The 19119-nt window shown below is 31.2% G+C and overlaps 1 protein-coding gene across 6 annotated transcripts in view; it reads right to left on the bottom strand.

Annotated features, from left to right (window-relative positions):
* The window catches only part of LOC145242518 (protocadherin beta-2-like), a 329075-nt gene that overhangs the window by 219911 nt on the left and 90045 nt on the right, over window positions 1-19119 (bottom strand). For 2 of the 6 annotated variants that reach the window (XM_080105585.1, XM_080105586.1), the window contains exon 3: window positions 662-701. The exons of 3 other annotated variants lie outside the window; for them this stretch is intronic. In XM_080105585.1, the coding sequence (XP_079961711.1) occupies window positions 662-701 (40 nt within the window). Of the gene's footprint in view, window positions 1-661; window positions 702-16807; window positions 17925-19119 lie in introns of those variants that run through there. One more of the 6 variants, XM_080105588.1, reaches the window with a different exon arrangement.

Below are 19119 nucleotides of genomic sequence, written 5' to 3'. Positions count from 1 at the left end.
TGCGAGGAAGTTAAGTGGCGTGATGTTTGACCTAGTTTTGCGCTACAAGCCAGTTAATGTTTCCCCCGTCCTATCATTCGCTTTTCCAAGATGATGCGATGGAAAAAATAGCTGGTAAAATAGCTGGTAGAAGTCGGAAAAATTAAATACACACGCGATCCCCCTTCTTAAGTCATAGATATTACGATTTAGACGTGATATAAAAAGTTTTAAGAAGGAGCGAGCCGACCGAGAAGACCGACGAAAAAAGCATTTTGCAGACATACACAAAAAGTGCACACACATACATACATACACACACATTTTCGCTTTATATATATATATATATATATATATATATATATATATATATATATATATATATAGATTATATCAACCATTTCTACCCACTGTAAACGATTTATAGAATATAAGTTGTTATTTAACTGATATTGCGGGAAAAATTGTTGAATCATATTTATTTCCCCAGTCGTAATTAACAACAACGGAACCCGATCGAATTCGAACTCGAAACAGCCGAATACTAAAAAAAAACTAAACAAAAAAAAAACAATGGCAATTGTAGCATTAGAAGAAGGAGAAAGCAAGGACGAAGAAGAATGAAAAAATATAATCGCGAAAAAAAAAAAAAAGGAGGAACAAATAATGTCGATAGGGCTACCTTGAGGCGTGATGCTGTCCAAGAAATGGAAATCATCTTTCTAGAAAGAAAGAAAGAAATCATTTTTGTTGTTGTCTTTTAATATATTTTATTAAATATTTTATCGCAAGAAAAGACAATACGGAAGCTCACGAGAAGATTCGAGTTTGTATTACTGTACACATAGATTCGAAAAAGTTGTCAAAAAACAAATATATAACAAATAAATATTATCAAAGGCAAGATAAGTTACTTTTCAACCAAACTAGATATATTTTTCGTGTTTTTATTCAATGTAACATGTTTATTCAGCTCGAAAACCATACAGTGTTTACCGATGTATTGGAAAATTCAAGATGGCGTCTGACTCCCGCTTTAACACCGAAAGTTTGGGAAAAGTTGTTATAAATAAAAAACTGGATAAAATACTGTTAAAAACTCACTCAATATATGTTACGTGGCGGGTTTTTAATAGTATTTTGTCTAGTTTTTTATTTATAACACCTTTTCCCAAACTTACCGTGTTAAACAGAGAGAGTGAGACGCCATCTTGAATTTTCCAATACATCGGTAAACCCTGTATGTTTTTCGAGCTGAATAAACATGTTACATTGAATAAAAACACGAAAAATATATCCAGTTAGGTAGAAAAGTAACTTATCTTGCCTTTGATAACATTTATTTGTTATATATTTGTTTTTGACAACTTTTTCGAATCCATGTGTACAGTAATACAAACCCGAAGATTCATACGGCAAAAGAAAAATATGAATAAGCAAAAAAACAAAAAAACAAAAAAACAAAACAAAACAAAAACACACACACAAATAGAAAACACGATAATAAAACAATAAGAAACAACTGGAAAAATTGTACTTTGAAAAATCAAACCTCGATATTATGTTTCGATGGCCATGATTACCTTTTCCCTGCCGCTTGCTTCCTCCATTTGGACAATTCCTCCGACTATGTAACTCGTATAGGTAAGCTCGTACAGATATGAGCACAAAGAATCACACCGTCGTGAAAACATAATTCAAGATTGAGTCACGCATTTTTTTAATTATTGAGTCAGCACTTATCAAGACCAAAAGCCTCCCGAGTACAAGTGTTGTTTTAAAAATTAAATGATTTTTTTTTCTGATAATCGCTCTAGACAAGACATGAAGCTAAAGAGCTAACAGGAACGCGAAGGCAGGAGATACCATTGTCCTCAGTCTCGAAAATACAAGGCGGTAGGTAGGAGGAAAACAGTCAGAGAGAGAGAGAGAGAGAGAGAGAGAGAGAGAGAGAGAGAGAGAGAAATTACACAAAGTCGTTTGACTGTCTGTTTAATTATGAAAATATTATGAGATGCTTGAAAATAGCGGGTGGAATGAGCAAAGCATGATTACCTATGAGGACAGTTTGAGAACAAGAGTTTGTTAACACTGGATTTGATGATGGCAAGTGTAATAGCCCTCAGGGAATTAATCCTGTGATAACGTGTTCTAGAGATGGGAAGTTCTGTTCATAGAAAAAATGAAGTCTGTTCATAAAAATGTAGTTATATGCTACGGACACAAGGAAAGTTCTCTGGATTTGTTGTAATAAGACGAGTTCTTGTTGTGAATGTCTTACAAAAAAGAACCAGAGATTGCAGCACAGTCTAACACCAACCGTATAAGCAAAAAAAAAAAAGACAAAAAAAACAACAAAAAAGACAAACAAACAAAGAATAAAAGAAACTAGTAACGTGTTTTCTGTGTGTAAAAGACAGAAGACACTATTCCCACTTGATTATAAAGTTGAATTTTTACTCTGCCAAGGCAAGAAAGGGTTCTCTAAGTGGCTCTTTAGCAGATGCTTCCTGTCAGATCATAATATGGATTTATTATTTGTATTTTTGTAATCCTTTGAGATAAGGCTTCATAATTTATAAATTCGTTGTTTCAACACGTTTCGGTCAACTCATCCTCTGGCCCTCTTCACGTAATTAACCACGACGGGATAGGAAGGCTGAGTTCTCGAGTGTCTTTTTGCTTTGGCAAGTGGCGACTAAAAAAAGTACTTGTTATCTGAATATACTGAAGAGAACCTTGTGAAAATTTGGGTTATTTAAATAATATTACAGTTTGTTTTTTTCCGGGCGGTGTGATTAAAGAATACTTCATTAAAGAATTTGTTACCATCGGGAAATTTTTTAATGTTGGTTAATGAGTACGGCTATGACAACAGAATATTCTTATCTTTGTTTTAACTCTCTAGTATATATCCGACACAGTTAGACACAGTCAATCAATCGAGAACCACATTACTTTATATAAAAGAACATAAGATGTCAACGGATACACACTCGAGAGTCAAAATGATGAAAAGAATATGCTGTTGTCCTAGCCCTATTAATGAGTCACCAGTTATTACAACCAAAAAATCACTGGCGAATAAAGGTTAATGAGACTGTCAACTGAAAGTTTAGGAACACTATTAAAGTACTAACATGATCAAGTTGTAGTGAACGTAGAAGTAGTCCTAGGATAACGCGTTTCAGAGATGGGAAACACTTGCAAAGAAGCTATGTCCATGACAAATCCGCTTGACGCGAAACATATGGTGGGAGAAAGAAACCTTTTTTTTTCGATGGGTGAGAAAAACGAGCTCTCGTTGTAAAATTTTTACAAGGAGGAATGAAATATTGGAGCATATTCGAGTGCTTTCCTATAGTAATAAAGATGGAATAGAGAGATGGTTGTTTGTTTTTGTTTTACGGCATATCAACCCTTTTCAGGTTATTTAATGCCGAATCCAAAGATTTTGAAGAACATTTTTTTAATAGAATATATTTGTTGTTTCAAGTCGGTTTCTATTTAACCCATATTTGGGACCCGATCAGGTACTACCACTCCGGGTCAGAGTGGACCTGGGAGCAATGGCAATTTAAGGGTGGCTCCACACTCCCCAAAGCCCACATGCTGGAGCCTCACCACTGGATATAGTTTAAGGTCATATCCAGGACCGGAAGAGAGAGAGAGAGAGAGAGAGAGAGAGAGAGAGAGAGAGTAACAGTGTCTCTTCTGTAACAACTGTGTTGTAGAGAATATAAGAGATCGCTTCCCAATAAATTTCGAAGTTGATGCGGTACTCTATCAAGGCAGAAAGGAGTTCTCTGTGAGATCCCCCTCACCCTCCAAAATCTAGCAGCATTATCACGTCTTTGCTTGTGTGTTTCGCTAATGATAATTGTCAATTTAAAATTAGCTTTGTCCATACATAGACGTTATCAAGTCAGTCTTTGTAAGGTCTATATCCTATCCAGAGTGACCCTTATTGGGGAGCTGGATTTCCCCACAAGATTATATGTTGAAATATTTAAATAACTATAACTTTTAATACAGAAATTACATTTAAAGTTTTGATTTTCTGTTCACTTTTCCCATGTTTGTCATTAAAATGTGTAGCGTATTTTCATCAGTTACGGGGTTAGCAACCCTATACTCCGCTATAATCTTCATAGTGCAGAATATATGAATAAGGAAATGAAGTTCACATAGCTACTAAAAGACAATCATACTATAATATGAACATTGGTTAAAAACTAAGAAAATTATTAAACATCTACGATATTAAATCAGGCAGTCGTGAATTTGGGAGGGGCCATTATTATTTCACTCACTAGAAATTGTCTCACAGTCAGTCTGGTAGTAACCTGAAGACCGCGTGGCAACACGTCTCCCCAGATGATTGCACGTTATCGAAACAGCCGTTTGCCATTGATTTCTCGTTAGCATCGGTCATTGGTGTTTCCTGGGGATTGGGCAACCAAATGCCTCCCCAAGTTACCAGATTTGAACTGCACACTTCCAGTGGAGATCTGGTTAGTACTCTCCCACCTCGGACTTTCCATCCTCCCTGACCCTTCACAACTAGTTGGTGTGGCGCCAGTTGATGTCATCTACAGTTTTTTTTTGGCACTTCACGGGGAACATGAACCCTGCATAAACGGGTTGTAATTCCCTGAGGGTTTCTTTCACTTTCTTCACATATATCTCATGCACTGTTTTTTTTTTTGTAATCGAGCGTGTATTTTATTTCTGGAATTTTTTTAAATTTCTTTAATCAAATTTGATTTATACTTTATTTAGTGCTTGTTTTTATTTTATTTTCATTTTATTTCAATTTATTTTTATTATATTATATTTTCCACACTAATATTTTTATTTTTTGTTACATTTATTTTTTTTATACGTATTCAAATAATGCTTTTGGCCTTTTTTTGCCTCAAATCGCACGTTCAAAAAAGTTTTTGTGATTAAATAAACCAATGAAAACCTTTTACGCATGCGCTTTTTAGGGAGTAACCATTAAATGAAAACCTGTTTACGCAGGGTCCATGTTCCTCGTGAAGTATCTTTTTTTTATTGTACTACTACTACTACTACTACTACTACTACTACTAATAATAATAATAATAATAATAATAATAATTATAATAATGTTGCTTGTGCAGCGTACGCACCGTGCTATATTTTAGATAGGATTTTCAAGTAAAATTTTGTGGTACCTTTTTTTATATTAAACTGTTAGGTGAAAGTGCAGAATAGTTAGAAAGCTTCCTCCATATTAAGAATGGCTTTCTAAATGAAGTTTTTTATTTTAGCCCGGTAAGTACACGGCACAAATACCAAACGATATTTATTTATAAGATAAGCACAAGAAAATATGTTAACTAAAATTTAATGTACTCTTTATTTTTAGTTCATATCAAAACTTTAATTAAAACTGATTAGTTAATGAATTTTTAAGATGAATTTGTGTTCGTATACGTTTCAGGAGAGAATAAATAATTTTCTATTTCATTTCCCATTTCAGTCACGTAAATTATTTACAGATAAAATGTTATAAAATAAACAAACAAACAAAAACTTTTAAGTTTTAAATATATTTGAAAGAAAAAAATTATGTCCGGTGCTAAAATATTGAATTCCTCGATCGTTTTAGTTAAAAAAATTACTGTCGTGAAAATTCCTTCTAACTTTAAAATATTTGGAAATACTCAATGAAAAGTTTTATTTATTATTAAAAGAACAGAATGAAAAATATTCTCATATAAAAATTGTTTGTTTTGCAGTTTAAAAAATAAAATGAAATGTTTGACTTCCTTCGATAGATATGAAAAAAAAAAACAATTCACTTACTCTTATATTTTGTTAAATTAAAATTATCCCAATGTGCAATTATTATAATATTTGCAGTTATATAATTATCTAAATGGAGAATTGTTTTTTTCTTTTTAGGAGAATAAAAAACATGCACAATCTAAGGAAATTAAAAATATTTTTATGGCCGCGCGGCTGAGCACCAGCAACTTTCTTTACCTACATGTTGATCTGGAAATGACCTCACGCTGTCATGTTCACTGGCGTGCTCTCTCGGTAGCCGTGGTCTATCTCGCTATCGCTTTCCGGTGCATATTCAGATTGGCACTTATAACGGCATTTAAAATTTTAAAACATACAGAAATGTCTGTATGATGTACGTACCAGTCACAAGACAAGATGAATAATATTTTTTTTTTTAAGAATCAAATTTTTTTGAGGGTATAAAAAAAATGAAATCATCGAATTGGTAGACAAGGTCCGACAACCTTAATGAACATGAAAACTGTCAAATAATCACTGATTACCTCCCTTGCTATCTTCTCTAGAGGAACATTGCATCATCTGTAACTTATTGGCAAAACAAAACAAAACAAAATAAATGGCAAATTTGTTTTTTCATAAATATAAAAAGAAAACTACTTGATCAATTTTTGTGATTTTTGGAATATGAAATCTTCATTCCATGACAAGTAGGTGCAATACTTTTTTTAGATTCCATTTTCACTCCAAACAAGGCACAGCGCCATTTTGATGTAGGGGACTACTATCGGGGGCATAAGTTGCAGGAATACTATGTAGAGAGTTGAGCAATAAGATGTTCGTTCACATTACACTTGCACTTCTGCATGTCAGTACAGTTATGTAAGCAGGAAAACGGAAGGGAGTTCCAAAGTTTAGTAGTACTGGGTAAGAAGCTATTAGAGTAGAAGGCTTTCTTACATCTAGGGATCTCTACTGATGGGACAGAGGTTGAAGCTTTGATGACAGTTTAGGACCTATCAGGTTGGCGATAGTCTTTTGAACCCTGTCCAGGAGAGAGAGAGAGAGAGAGAGAGAGAGAGAGAGAGAGAGAGAGAGAGAGAGAGAGAAGTAGCAAATACGCCGGCCCAAATGTGACAACAGTACTCCATACATTGGTGAATGCTGGCCTTGTTCAGATACAGGATACTTGCAGCGGCCTTAGCAATGCTTTCAATGTATCTGGTCTAGCTCAGGTTCCCTATGAACGTTAAGCCGAGGAGTTTAAAAGAAGGACTTTCAGGTAATGTATCTTTAGTCATAGATATTGGTGGCTGAGAAGGTCTCTTGTAATTATTGAAAGAAACAAGCTTAGTCTTGGCAGTATTGAATGTGACCATCCATTTTTGTCCCCATTCCACTACAGATTGGAGGTATTCCTCTAGTGTCTTTGCCATTTCCTTAGATATGTGTCCATTTGTTTTCCTGTCGTGTCTGTTATAGAGTGTGGTGTCATCAGCAAATATACCCATCTCAGAGACAATTTTATCAGGGATATCATTTATGAATATTAGGAATAATAAAGGTCTTAGGATTGTATAAAAAAATCTTTATTTTTGTGTTTCGTTATAAGTGCTGATCGGAATAAGCAGCCGATTTCATTCTGTCATCCCTTCTAGACATATTTTAGATAATCAAGTTTGAAACCGCTTGGTATGATTTTGGAAGTCTCTGTTTATTATACAATTAGTAGATCGCGTCTGGCGGCAAATACTATCTCAAGCGCTAGAATGATACAACAATTTATCTATTTTAGATTTAAGATGAACGTCAAACCCAGAAGCTTATCAAAATAGTAAGCTTTTTCAAGGAGAGAGAACCATTCATTTCAAGTCGGGCAAAACAGATACGAATGGTAGTATTTACGTTAAAAGTGAACTTCCTAAAAAAACAAAAAACGGCCTCGCTATTTTATGATTTTTTTTCCTGTGTCGGAAAAGATGGACATTGAACAACTAAACGTGATATTTGGGTTTATTTTTCATACGCACGAATCAATCAAGCCAAGGGAAAACAAGCGAACATAATATGGGTCTTCCATCGAACAAAATAACCAGTTTTTTTCTTATTTTTTTCTTTCCTTGAGTAAGAAAATGTTTTCCACCGATTCTCCTGTCAATTTATCCTTTCCTAGGGTGTTAGTGGGTATTTATTTGCTCCCCCCATCGAGCAAATTAGGCACAAGGCCAATTTTTAATGTGAGGAGTGAAGGGAGAGGGAAGGTAAAAAGGTGACCAGCTCCCGAGAGGTGGGAAATGGGAGCTGGTTAAAGGTCAGGTATGTGGGGTTGCCCCCACATCTGGTCTTTGCTTGCAGTATCTGTCGGAACATATACTACACTTTGATCTTGTCGACCGGGCCTCGGAGGGCGCGCGGGCAGTCTCCCAGGGTGTTAGTGATAGAAGAGATGACATAGCAGTAAGCCAGGCAAAAAAAAAAAAAAAAAAAAAAAATGAAAAATAAACAAAGAGTTGTTGTTTTTAAAACAAATAAAAATTCATTAAAATTAATTATTCTTCAGCAACTTTTGTTTTTCCAGAAAGGTGAAAGCCTGAATTTCATCTTCTGAAAAGCAGAATAATATAAAACCTTTTCTACTATTTTTGATAGTATTTTAAATTTTAAATTTTCCCAAACCACGCCATTCATTACTATTTTTGTCACGATTGTTAAAACATTAAACTATTTTTTAAAAGGTTTTTGAACGAAATAATGTTTTTTTTTTAAATCTAAATAAGAATCAGGATGATTTGCTACGACAATATACAACAATATTATAACATAATACGACAATATGAAACAATATTGTAACATAATACGACAATATGCAACAATATTATAACATAATACGACAATATGAAACAATATTGTAACATAATACGACAATATGCAACAATATTATAACATAAGTACCTGAATTTCAAATAATTCCAACTTTTCAAACTACTCTATAGATTTGCGTAGCAAAATAAAAAAAAAAATGATAGTTTAAAATAAAGTACGGAGGCCTGGGAAAGACTAAATAAACTATATTTAGCCATGTATTTGATTTGACGATTAAGTGAAGAGTTTAATTCATTTTCATAAGTGACACACACACACACCCACACACACACACACACACACACACACACACACACACCCACACACACACACACGCATATATGTATATATATATATATATATATATATATATATATATATATATACATATATACTAGCAAAAGTACCCGCCGTTGACTGGGTTCAAAAACAGCCTCCAGAAAATGGACTCTGATTTATGAAAGTATAATAGGTTATGAAAAGGAAGGGTTGTTAATTTGGGTTGAATTCGGGGGTACCAAAACCAAAGCAAAATATGATGAAAGTAAAAATAAAATAGATAAACGCCATAATTTATTATACCATACCTGTTCACACTGAAACACTTATCACAATATTCTGTGGATCTATATTAAAAAACCTTGTTAAACTTTGTGACATATTTCCATTCTATGGAGGCCTAGCGCAAACGAACACCCCATAATTTTATTATACCATATTTCTTCAAACTGAAACATAATTACCAAAGTATACTTACGCAGATAGATATGAAAAGTCTTTATTAACGTTTGTGCCTATTTCCATTCTATGGAGGCCAGGAGCAAACACAGACCCCACAATTTTATTATACCATCCCTATTTAAGTTAAAACATACTTATCAAAGTAATATTATGTACATCTATATCAAAAACACTTGTAAACGTTTTTTTTTTCATTTTTTATTTCCATACTTTGGGGGCCAGGCGCGAACGCAGACCCCACAGTTTTAATGAACCACTGTTCTGCCAGATCAAACATACCCATTCATGTGTCTCGTACATCTTCTATCATTATATGTAATCAGTTTTTTAAAATAGTAAACCATAGGGGAGCCTATTCGTAACCACACACACACACACACACACACACACACACACACACACACACACACACACACACACATTCAGCTTTATATTATAAAATAATATATATATATATATATATATATATATTTGTTGCCAACATAACCCCAGAAATTAAGCAACGATGAGGCTGGCCAGTACCCAATGGATGGCCATTTCGGGAATGATAGGTGTCATATATGTAGTAAACAACTCTTTCATCTTGTTCTAAGGTTGGTTCATCCTAGGTGAATAAACAAGAAATTGCCGAAAGAAATGATCGTATTTTTAGCAAAATGCGCAATTTTTCTATCGATTTTTTCTTAAAATTAATAAATCACACTAAACAAAAATTGTGTTTAATGCGATTTGTTAATGGATAATTGACGACAAGAACATTAAATCAATATTTTTTTGTCGCACTAAATCACGTTGTTTCATAGAATACTATTACCGTATATTGACTGGTGAATTGTTTTCTCATTTGAGGGTGCTTTATAAGGTGCGAAAACGAAACTATAATTTGATTGGTCCATACCCTTTCTTTTTCTCTGCACCACCTCCCTCTCTCACACACCGACGTGATGTTGCTATTCTCAGTCTTTTCTATGCATTCTATTATCACGTATTCTTCAGAAATATCTGATCTGATATGACTGGTTTCGAATCTTCTAACCAGCAGTAATTATCACTTCCTACAATGCCGATTGTATAAGCATGAAACACTTGCACAGTACCTCATGCAACAATCGATTCTGTGTGATTACCTGTGCTGGTTATGGCGTTTACATTGGCCAGATTTTGCCAGAAACAATAAAACGGTTTAGGAAGCTGAAAAGGATCAGAACTAAAATGTTGAAACAAAATCGTCTATTTTTATATATATATATATATATATATATATATATATATATATATAATCGTCTCTCTGTCTATATATATATGTATATATATGTATGTATATAATCGTCTATTATATATATATATATATATATACATATATATATGTATATAATCGTCTATTATATATATATATATATATATATATATCCAGCTTGCTTGTGCGCACACACACACACACACACATATATATATGAATATATATATATATATATATATATATATATATATATATATAATAGAGATGATATACATATATCTGAATGTCAGATGCTATATATATATATGGCGGTTGTATTTTGAATTGTTTGAACTATGCGCAAGTAACGCGAGAATAACGTCAAAGAATAAGAGTTCAATATAGAAACGTTGTTTTAATTTGAATAAAATAAAATACGCATAATTTTATTTTTATTATCAGTAGTATTTTTATATATATTATGCATTCCATTTTTATATAAATTATGTATTCCATTTTTATATATATTATGTATTCCATTTATATATATATTATGCATTCCATTTATATATATTATGTATTCCATTTTTATATATATTATGTATTACATATATATATATATATATATCATGTATTCCATTTATATATATATTATGTATTCCATTTATATATATATTATGTATTCCATTTTTATATATGTTATGTATTCCATTTTTTTATATATATTATGTATTCCATTTTTATATATATTATGTATTCCATATATATATATTATGTATTCCATTTTTATATATATTATGTATTCCATTTTTATATATTATGTATTCCATTTTTATATATATTATGTATTCCATTTATATATATATATATATATTATGTATTCCATTTATATATATATATTATGTATTCCATTTATATATATATATTATGTATTCCATTTTTATATATGTTATGTATTCCATTTTTATATATATATATTATCTATTCCATTTTTATATATATTATGTATTCCATTTATATATACATATTATGTATTCCATTTTTATATATATTATGTATTATGTATTCCATTTTTATATATTATGTATTCCATTTTTATATATATTATGTATTCCATTTATATATATATTATGTATTCCATTTTGATATATTATGTGTTCCATTTTTATATATTATGCATTCCATTTTTTTTATATATTATGTATTCCATTTATATATATTATGTATTCCATTTTTATATATATATTATTTATTACATTTTTATGTATTCCATTTTTATATATTATGTGTTCCATTTTTATGTATTATGCATTCCATTTTTTTATATATTATGTATTCCATTTATATATATTATGCATTCCATTTTTTATATATTATGTATTTCATATATATATTATGTATTCCATTTTTATATATATTATGTGTTCCATTTTTTTATGTATTATGCATTCCATTTTTTTTTTATATATTATGTATTCCATTTTATATATATTATGTATTCCATTTTTATATGTATTATGTATTCCATTTTTATATATATTATGTATTCCATTTTTATATATGTTATGTATTCCATTTATATATTTATTATGTATTCCATTTTTATATATATTATGTATTCCATTTATATATATACTATGTATTCCATTTTTATATATATTAAGTATTCCATTTTTATATATATTATGTATTACATTTTTATATGTATTATGTATTCCATGTTTATATATATTATGTATACCATTGTTATATATATTATGTATACCATTTTTATATATATTATGTATTCCATACGAAAATGTTTTTAACTAACACAGATAATGCCATACACTTCTACTCAACAACGAGTGTAGTCATCCACCTACTAAAAACATAGGCTCTCACATAGGATATTTTTATGAGACTATGTCTTCAAGCAAGTAAACTCATATAGCAAATTAATATTAGATTTTTGAATGCAAAATAATATATAATCTATATAATGATGAAACTTACATGATCTTGTAAGGGGTTGTGTAACCCAAAATCCGGTTTACGGCTTCTGGTTGCGCATACGTACATAAACAAATAATCAACGCGACAATAAAACGTATTGTTTTACTGTGTACGTTTTGAGCATCCCAATTCTTTTTTTCGCGTTTAAATTATCTAAATAAACAATTGTTAATACTTTCTTCATTTTTTTTATATCGTTCATTTCCGTATTACGTTTAAATTATTTTAACACAATTTTCTTACAAATAAAAATTTCTTAGAAATAAATCTACTTTAACCCGTTGACAACCATAAGAGCATTTTACAACGCCGATTTACCCATCGCTTTCATTTTTAAAAAAATTTATTCTCCATTTTTTAATACACCTTTCTTAAAAACATTCATACATTTTCTTCTGCACTACCAACATAAGTAAATAACCCCGAAAATATGTTTTTTTAAAATTTGTCTTACAAATCAACGCGTCAATAAAACGTCTTGTTTTACTGTGTACGTTTTCAGGCTCCCAATTGTTATTTTTTTCGCGTTTAAATTAAGAGATATATCAAAATTTGAATTTAACTTTAAGTATTACTGTATCTGTTCAGTGTACATTTACCTATAATTATGGCAAACCACTTATAACTCATGAGTATAATTTTTTTTCAAAAATAAACAATTATAAACAGATAAACTCATAAAAATCTATCTATATATTTTTTTCATTTTAATATACTTCCATAGAAATGTGTCTGTTATGTCAAAAAACTATTTTATTTACAAGTGTCACGCTCATTATTAATTCCAAAGCTAATACAACATACTGACTCAACGGGTCACGGGTAGTCTAGCAATTATATAAAACTCGAGTTTAGGACGAGGGGTTTTCATAGTTTCTGTGTGTTTTCGGATTGCGGAGATAATTATATATAGCATCTTACATTCAATATATATATATATATATATATATATGTGTGTGTGTGTGTGTGTGTGTGTGTGTGTGTGCCTGCGCATGTATGTGTGTGCATATTATATATATATATATATATATATATAAGAGATAATATAGAGCTGATCCCTCTCCTTCTCTGTCTGTCTGTCAGTCTCTTTCTCTCTCTCTCTCTCTCTCTCTCTCTCTCTCTATCTATCTATCTCTATATGTATATATATAGGAGATATTATGAAACTGATCTGTTGAGACCTCCTCGAGCAGCGGGATCATTGTAAAAGGTGAGAGCAGAATGAATGTATTCAGTATTTTGTTCTGTTTCAAAAGACCAGATAACAGTGAAGTTTCTTGTGAAATTGTCACCATTGAATTATTTTGAAAAACTCTTCCGTCTTTGAATAACGTGGACTTTCTGAATGTCGCAGAGGATTCAAAGACGCTGTCAAAAAACAAATTAAGCCGGGGTCACTACCTTCACTACCTAAAAAGATCTCATTCTCAGACAGTAATTGCTTGGAAATCGTTTGCCGGGAAGCTGGCAACGGTAGCAATGGTTATAATAGCTTTCTATTAGAAGAAGAAGAAGAAGAAGAAGAAGAAGAAGAAGAAGAAGAAGAAGAAGAAGAAGAAGAAGATAAAAATGGAAAGAGACGAGAAGAAGAAGAATCGGGAGAAGAAGGAGAGAGAGCAGGAGAAGGAGGAGGATAAGGAGGAAGAGGAGGGAAGAAGAAGGAAAAGAAGAAGAAACTGGAACTGTTAGCAATTGTAATAACATAAGTTACAAAGGAGAAGGCGATTTCGAGGGTGGAGAAGAAGAAGAAGAAGAAGAAGAAGAAGAAGAAGAAGAAGAAGAAGAAGAAGAAAGGGAAGATGTGGAGGGACTGAAGAATTGAAGACACCCCTCCCCCCAAAAAAGAATTAACATAAAGGAAATGAAAAAGAATCAGAAAAAAAAAAATTAAGAAAGGGAAGGAGGTAAAGAACCATAGAAAAGAAGCAGCCTGAAGGGGAAAAAGCAAAATAGTCGAAAAGAATTAGGATGGAGAAGAGAAAAAGAAAAAAAAAATGGGAAATATATATCTCTCTCTATCTCTATCTCTATCTCTATCTCTACTCATATATAAAATTCACTTTGTATGTATGTGAAAGTCCCTTCCTTATATGTTCCGAAACGGCTGAGCCTATCTTTTGGAAATTTCACACAAAGTTTATTTAAATGTTTGGCAGTGCTTTTAGATATGTGTCCGATAAGTATTGAAAGTCGAAAAAAATCCGGGGGGAATTTTATTGAAAGCATACGAGTACCATACATTGTTATTACATATGTGTTTATGGGGGCAAAAAAAAATAAGATTGTAGTAATACAAAGAACAAGTGAATTTACTGTAAGCCTTCAAAAATCATGGATTATAATAGAAAAATGCAAGCATGAAAAGTAATATGGTTAAGCTTGAACATGGAAAAGTAAAGGACTAGTTGTTAAAACTGGAAAAAGAAAAGGACAAGATATTCTAGCAAAAAATATAATAAATTTATAACTTAAAATATTGCAGCATTAAGAATTTTAAATTCAATTTATAACATTATATAATCAATTATTAATGCTGCAATATGTTAAGCTATAAATGTATTATATTTTTTTACTAGAATATATTGTCCTTTTCTTTGCCCGTTTTAACAACTAGTCTTTTACTTTTCTATGTTTCAGCTTAAGCATATTACTTTTCAGTACGACACAATCGCGTTGACACACCGGTCCTCGCCAAATCACCCAAGTTAAACAACGTTGAGCCTGGCCAGATGGGTGAGCATTTGGCAAGGCTAGACGCTGTGTGTACCTTCTGGGAAGGTTGGGCGTGGGGCCAGCACCCACACACTGTAAAAAGAACTCCTCGCTACAAAAGTATCTAAAAAGTTGTAGATTGCCTATGCAGTTCAAAGGCTATGGATATTACTTTTCATGCTCGCATTTTTCTATTGTAATATATATATATATATATATATATATATATATATATATATATATATATATATATATATATATATATATACGTAAATTGAATAAAATCACAACCTACATGAATAGAAATTCATTTTTTTTTGGTGTTAAGCTCTTACAGCTGTTTCGTGAAAGGATGGACAATTACGTATTTACGTATATATGCTCTGAAAACTCTTTTGAAAATTAACTGAGCTGAAATTATAATTGAGTTGGTAATATAGACAATTATATTCTAAACTTGCAACAGAAAGGAATTGTTGATAAAATAAAATAATATATATATATATATGTGTGTGTGTGTGTGTGTGTTTATGATATATATTGTATTTATTTGCTTCCTTACCAAAGCAAATTAGGCACAAGGCCGTTTTTAATGTGGAGTAAAAACCAGCTCCCCTAAAAGTAGGCAAAAAGGCGGCACTCTGGTTAACAAAAATAATAATTGTCCCAGTATAGAGGGGTTCCCTTCCATTGACTGGTACAAATTGTCTTAAGCACAGCATCTGCAGAACAGATACTAATTTTTCATTCGACTATGAATTGAATGCTCACAACACAAAGTTCCTTTAAACAGCTCAATAGTGCAATATTTAAAGCTATAAATATATAAACTATTTTATCCTTTATTGTTCAGTGGAAACAGATACTTATAATATATATATATATATATATATATATATATATATATATATATATATATATATATATATAAGGTTTTAAAGAAAAAAACAAACCTAGCCTGAATAATATTATAAATTTATTTAAATTCAATATTACATGAGCAGAGTTTTAGCGTCTAACTGGAATAATAATAATTTTATTTAATGTGATTTGGCTGTTTTCTTTTTCTTTTACTCTTATTCATGCTCTGCTACGCATTGAGTTCTCCTACTGAAAATTTAATACAGAGATTGCTGTATCCTTTACGAATATAATATTATATATATATATATATATATATATATATATATATATATATATATATATATATATATATATATATATATATATATATATATATATATATATATAGAATAAAAATCCACTGTTTATGGTAAGCACTGTTGATATTTAGATACAGAGTTTCTATATTTAACTGTTTAAAGACCAAATAAGTTCAGACAATCTTTCTTTAAAAAAACATATTTATTTATTAAAAATTGTATATGTACAAGTTATTTGTAAAAGATGTAATCACTCTTTGATTTCCCAGTACATATGCAGTTTGTGTTCAAATAGATTTTTGTTGATATACATACAATTCGTAAGATTTTAATCAAATTCAGAAAAGAAAGTCAATTCTTTTAGAAACGAATATTTATTCACATATAGACATTTTTCAATGTTTTTCTTATCATTTCTATGTGTTCGCAAATGTTCAAACTGTCTTCCATTTTCCAAACAAAGCTGACAACAATACACAACAATTTTTTCGACGACATTACGAAAAAAAAAATTCCTTTGGAATTGCAAGATATTGTATTCGAATCTCATTCTTCAAAATCATTTGTTGTCACTGGTTTTGCAACGTTAATCTTACTTTGGAGATATCCTGTTCAAAAAAAAACAAAAAAACATTTTGTATGTGTCTTGGGGAAAGTGCAGGAGTTTCAATCCTACCTCTCCTCCCAATCTATTTGTCCGGATGTGCATCGGGGTAAGCCCGTATACCATAATGGTGATGAAGAGGAGTTCCATCTTGCTGGGATTTAATCTCTTTGTCCCCCCCCCCAATATCTTTAATTCATGAACTGACATTGCCCATCTGTAAGTTTAAATAAACTGGGCCACTGACAGTTTTGTAACAAAAAGCAAATTGTCCTACCATCTCCAATTGTAATATCCCATACCACACAGAAACACCTGATAAATTCAGATGGCAATCCATAATAAAATGATGGTATTCACGTGCAATTATATCAGTTAACAGCACTATTCAACTTCAAACTGGTCTCCTGGCTCAATTAGATTCTCTCTTGCGATTTTGTTCAATAAGGACCACCTTCATTAAAAATTTGTATTCATTTGAGAAAAATAACTTTTCCAATGAGCTCGATTCAACATCCAATGAACACTTGATTTTGTGATTCCTATCTCACAATGTCTTATGAATTTCTTTGGCGATTGGGAAAAGGGGTCCCAATCATTGTTTATTGGGGTTCGTGGATTTTCGTGGATTTTCGTGGTCTTCCGGGGCGTAGCTTTCGAACTTTCTGAAAAAATTCTGTCTGTTTAAAATTTATCTCTGGTGCGAGCAATAGTGCGTCGTGTTGGTAATCTCTTCGCAATCTGTCTATTAAATTGTCTTGGCAATTACTTTCCTGGCATTTCCGTGCTTCCAGTAGCACTTTTTTATTTTAATGTTTTTTGTGTTCATCAAACGTTAGTTGTGCGTTTGACATTGAAAGGTTGGTAGTGTCTGAAATTAAAAAAAATACATATGTAATCGTCTGTCAAAGAGTGAATATATCTTTTGTGGAACACCCTATATATATATATATACATATATATATATATATATATATATATATATATATATATAAAATATATAGATGTATATATATATGTATATATAATCATATATATATATATATGTATATATAATCAAACGTAACTAATATTAATACTTAAAATATGAATAAAAACTAAGAAAATATGCTTTAAACGCACACCGGTTCAAACAAAGTAACCTTTTAATTCATAAAAAGATGAATTACCCTCTCCCAAATTTAACAAAAATAAGATGAAATAGAAGTCACACGGACCTTTACCTTAGAAAAGCCAGGCTATTGGCTGAGAAAAAAACATGGCCGGGAATAGCATAGAATCTGGTTGGTTAACGAACAAACTTAACAACACAGGTATATATATATATATATATATATATATATATATATATATATATATATATATATATATATATATATAAACCCCGGTAACAGCAATTCCATGGGTTTTAGCCTGGCGAATCCGTAGCCTGACGAATCCGCGGAAAATTCTGTGTAGCTTAATTGCCATATATATTTTCATAACTCACTATATATGGAAGAAGTTTTGCGTAGTTGTTATAGGCGTAGACTCGAGTTCTGTGTGAACTGCTAAGTTAACATAGCACGGATGCGCGTATGCAAATGCCTGCGAAATGACGTTACTGCTAATGAAGAAAGATTATAAAAAAGAGAAAGAGAACGATCAAGTGAGAGAAACTTGAAGCACGGAATGAAATAACGTTCGTAATCTCGTGAGACGCCACGACCATAACGACGAGGAAATAAATGTCGTTGTATAAAAATAAAAGGCGTGTTGGAGCTATTTCCTATTCTGTGTCTTAAAGTAATTTCCGACTGAAACTTCACACAATGTGTACTGGTAAAATTTCAATAATAACCTTGTGAATAATATAAATCCATACATTCTCTTTCTAGCTATGTTTTACATAGTAGGGTGCCCTGATTCTCAAGCTTTTGCGGTGTTTAGGAGTAAAAAAAAAATAAATTAATAAAAATCATAACAGCCGTTTTTTCTTCTTATTTAAGCATTATTTCTAGTCGTCCCTAACTTCTTATTGCTGCTGGATTCAATCAAAACATTTCTGATTTTATAGTTCGAAAAAT

Source organism: Euprymna scolopes, chromosome 21 (assembly GCF_053919585.1).
Source record: "Euprymna scolopes isolate OS-2025 chromosome 21, ASM5391958v1, whole genome shotgun sequence".
Classification (NCBI taxonomy): Eukaryota; Metazoa; Mollusca; class Cephalopoda; order Sepiida; family Sepiolidae; genus Euprymna; species Euprymna scolopes.
This window is presented reverse-complemented; position numbering and strand designations above follow the sequence as displayed.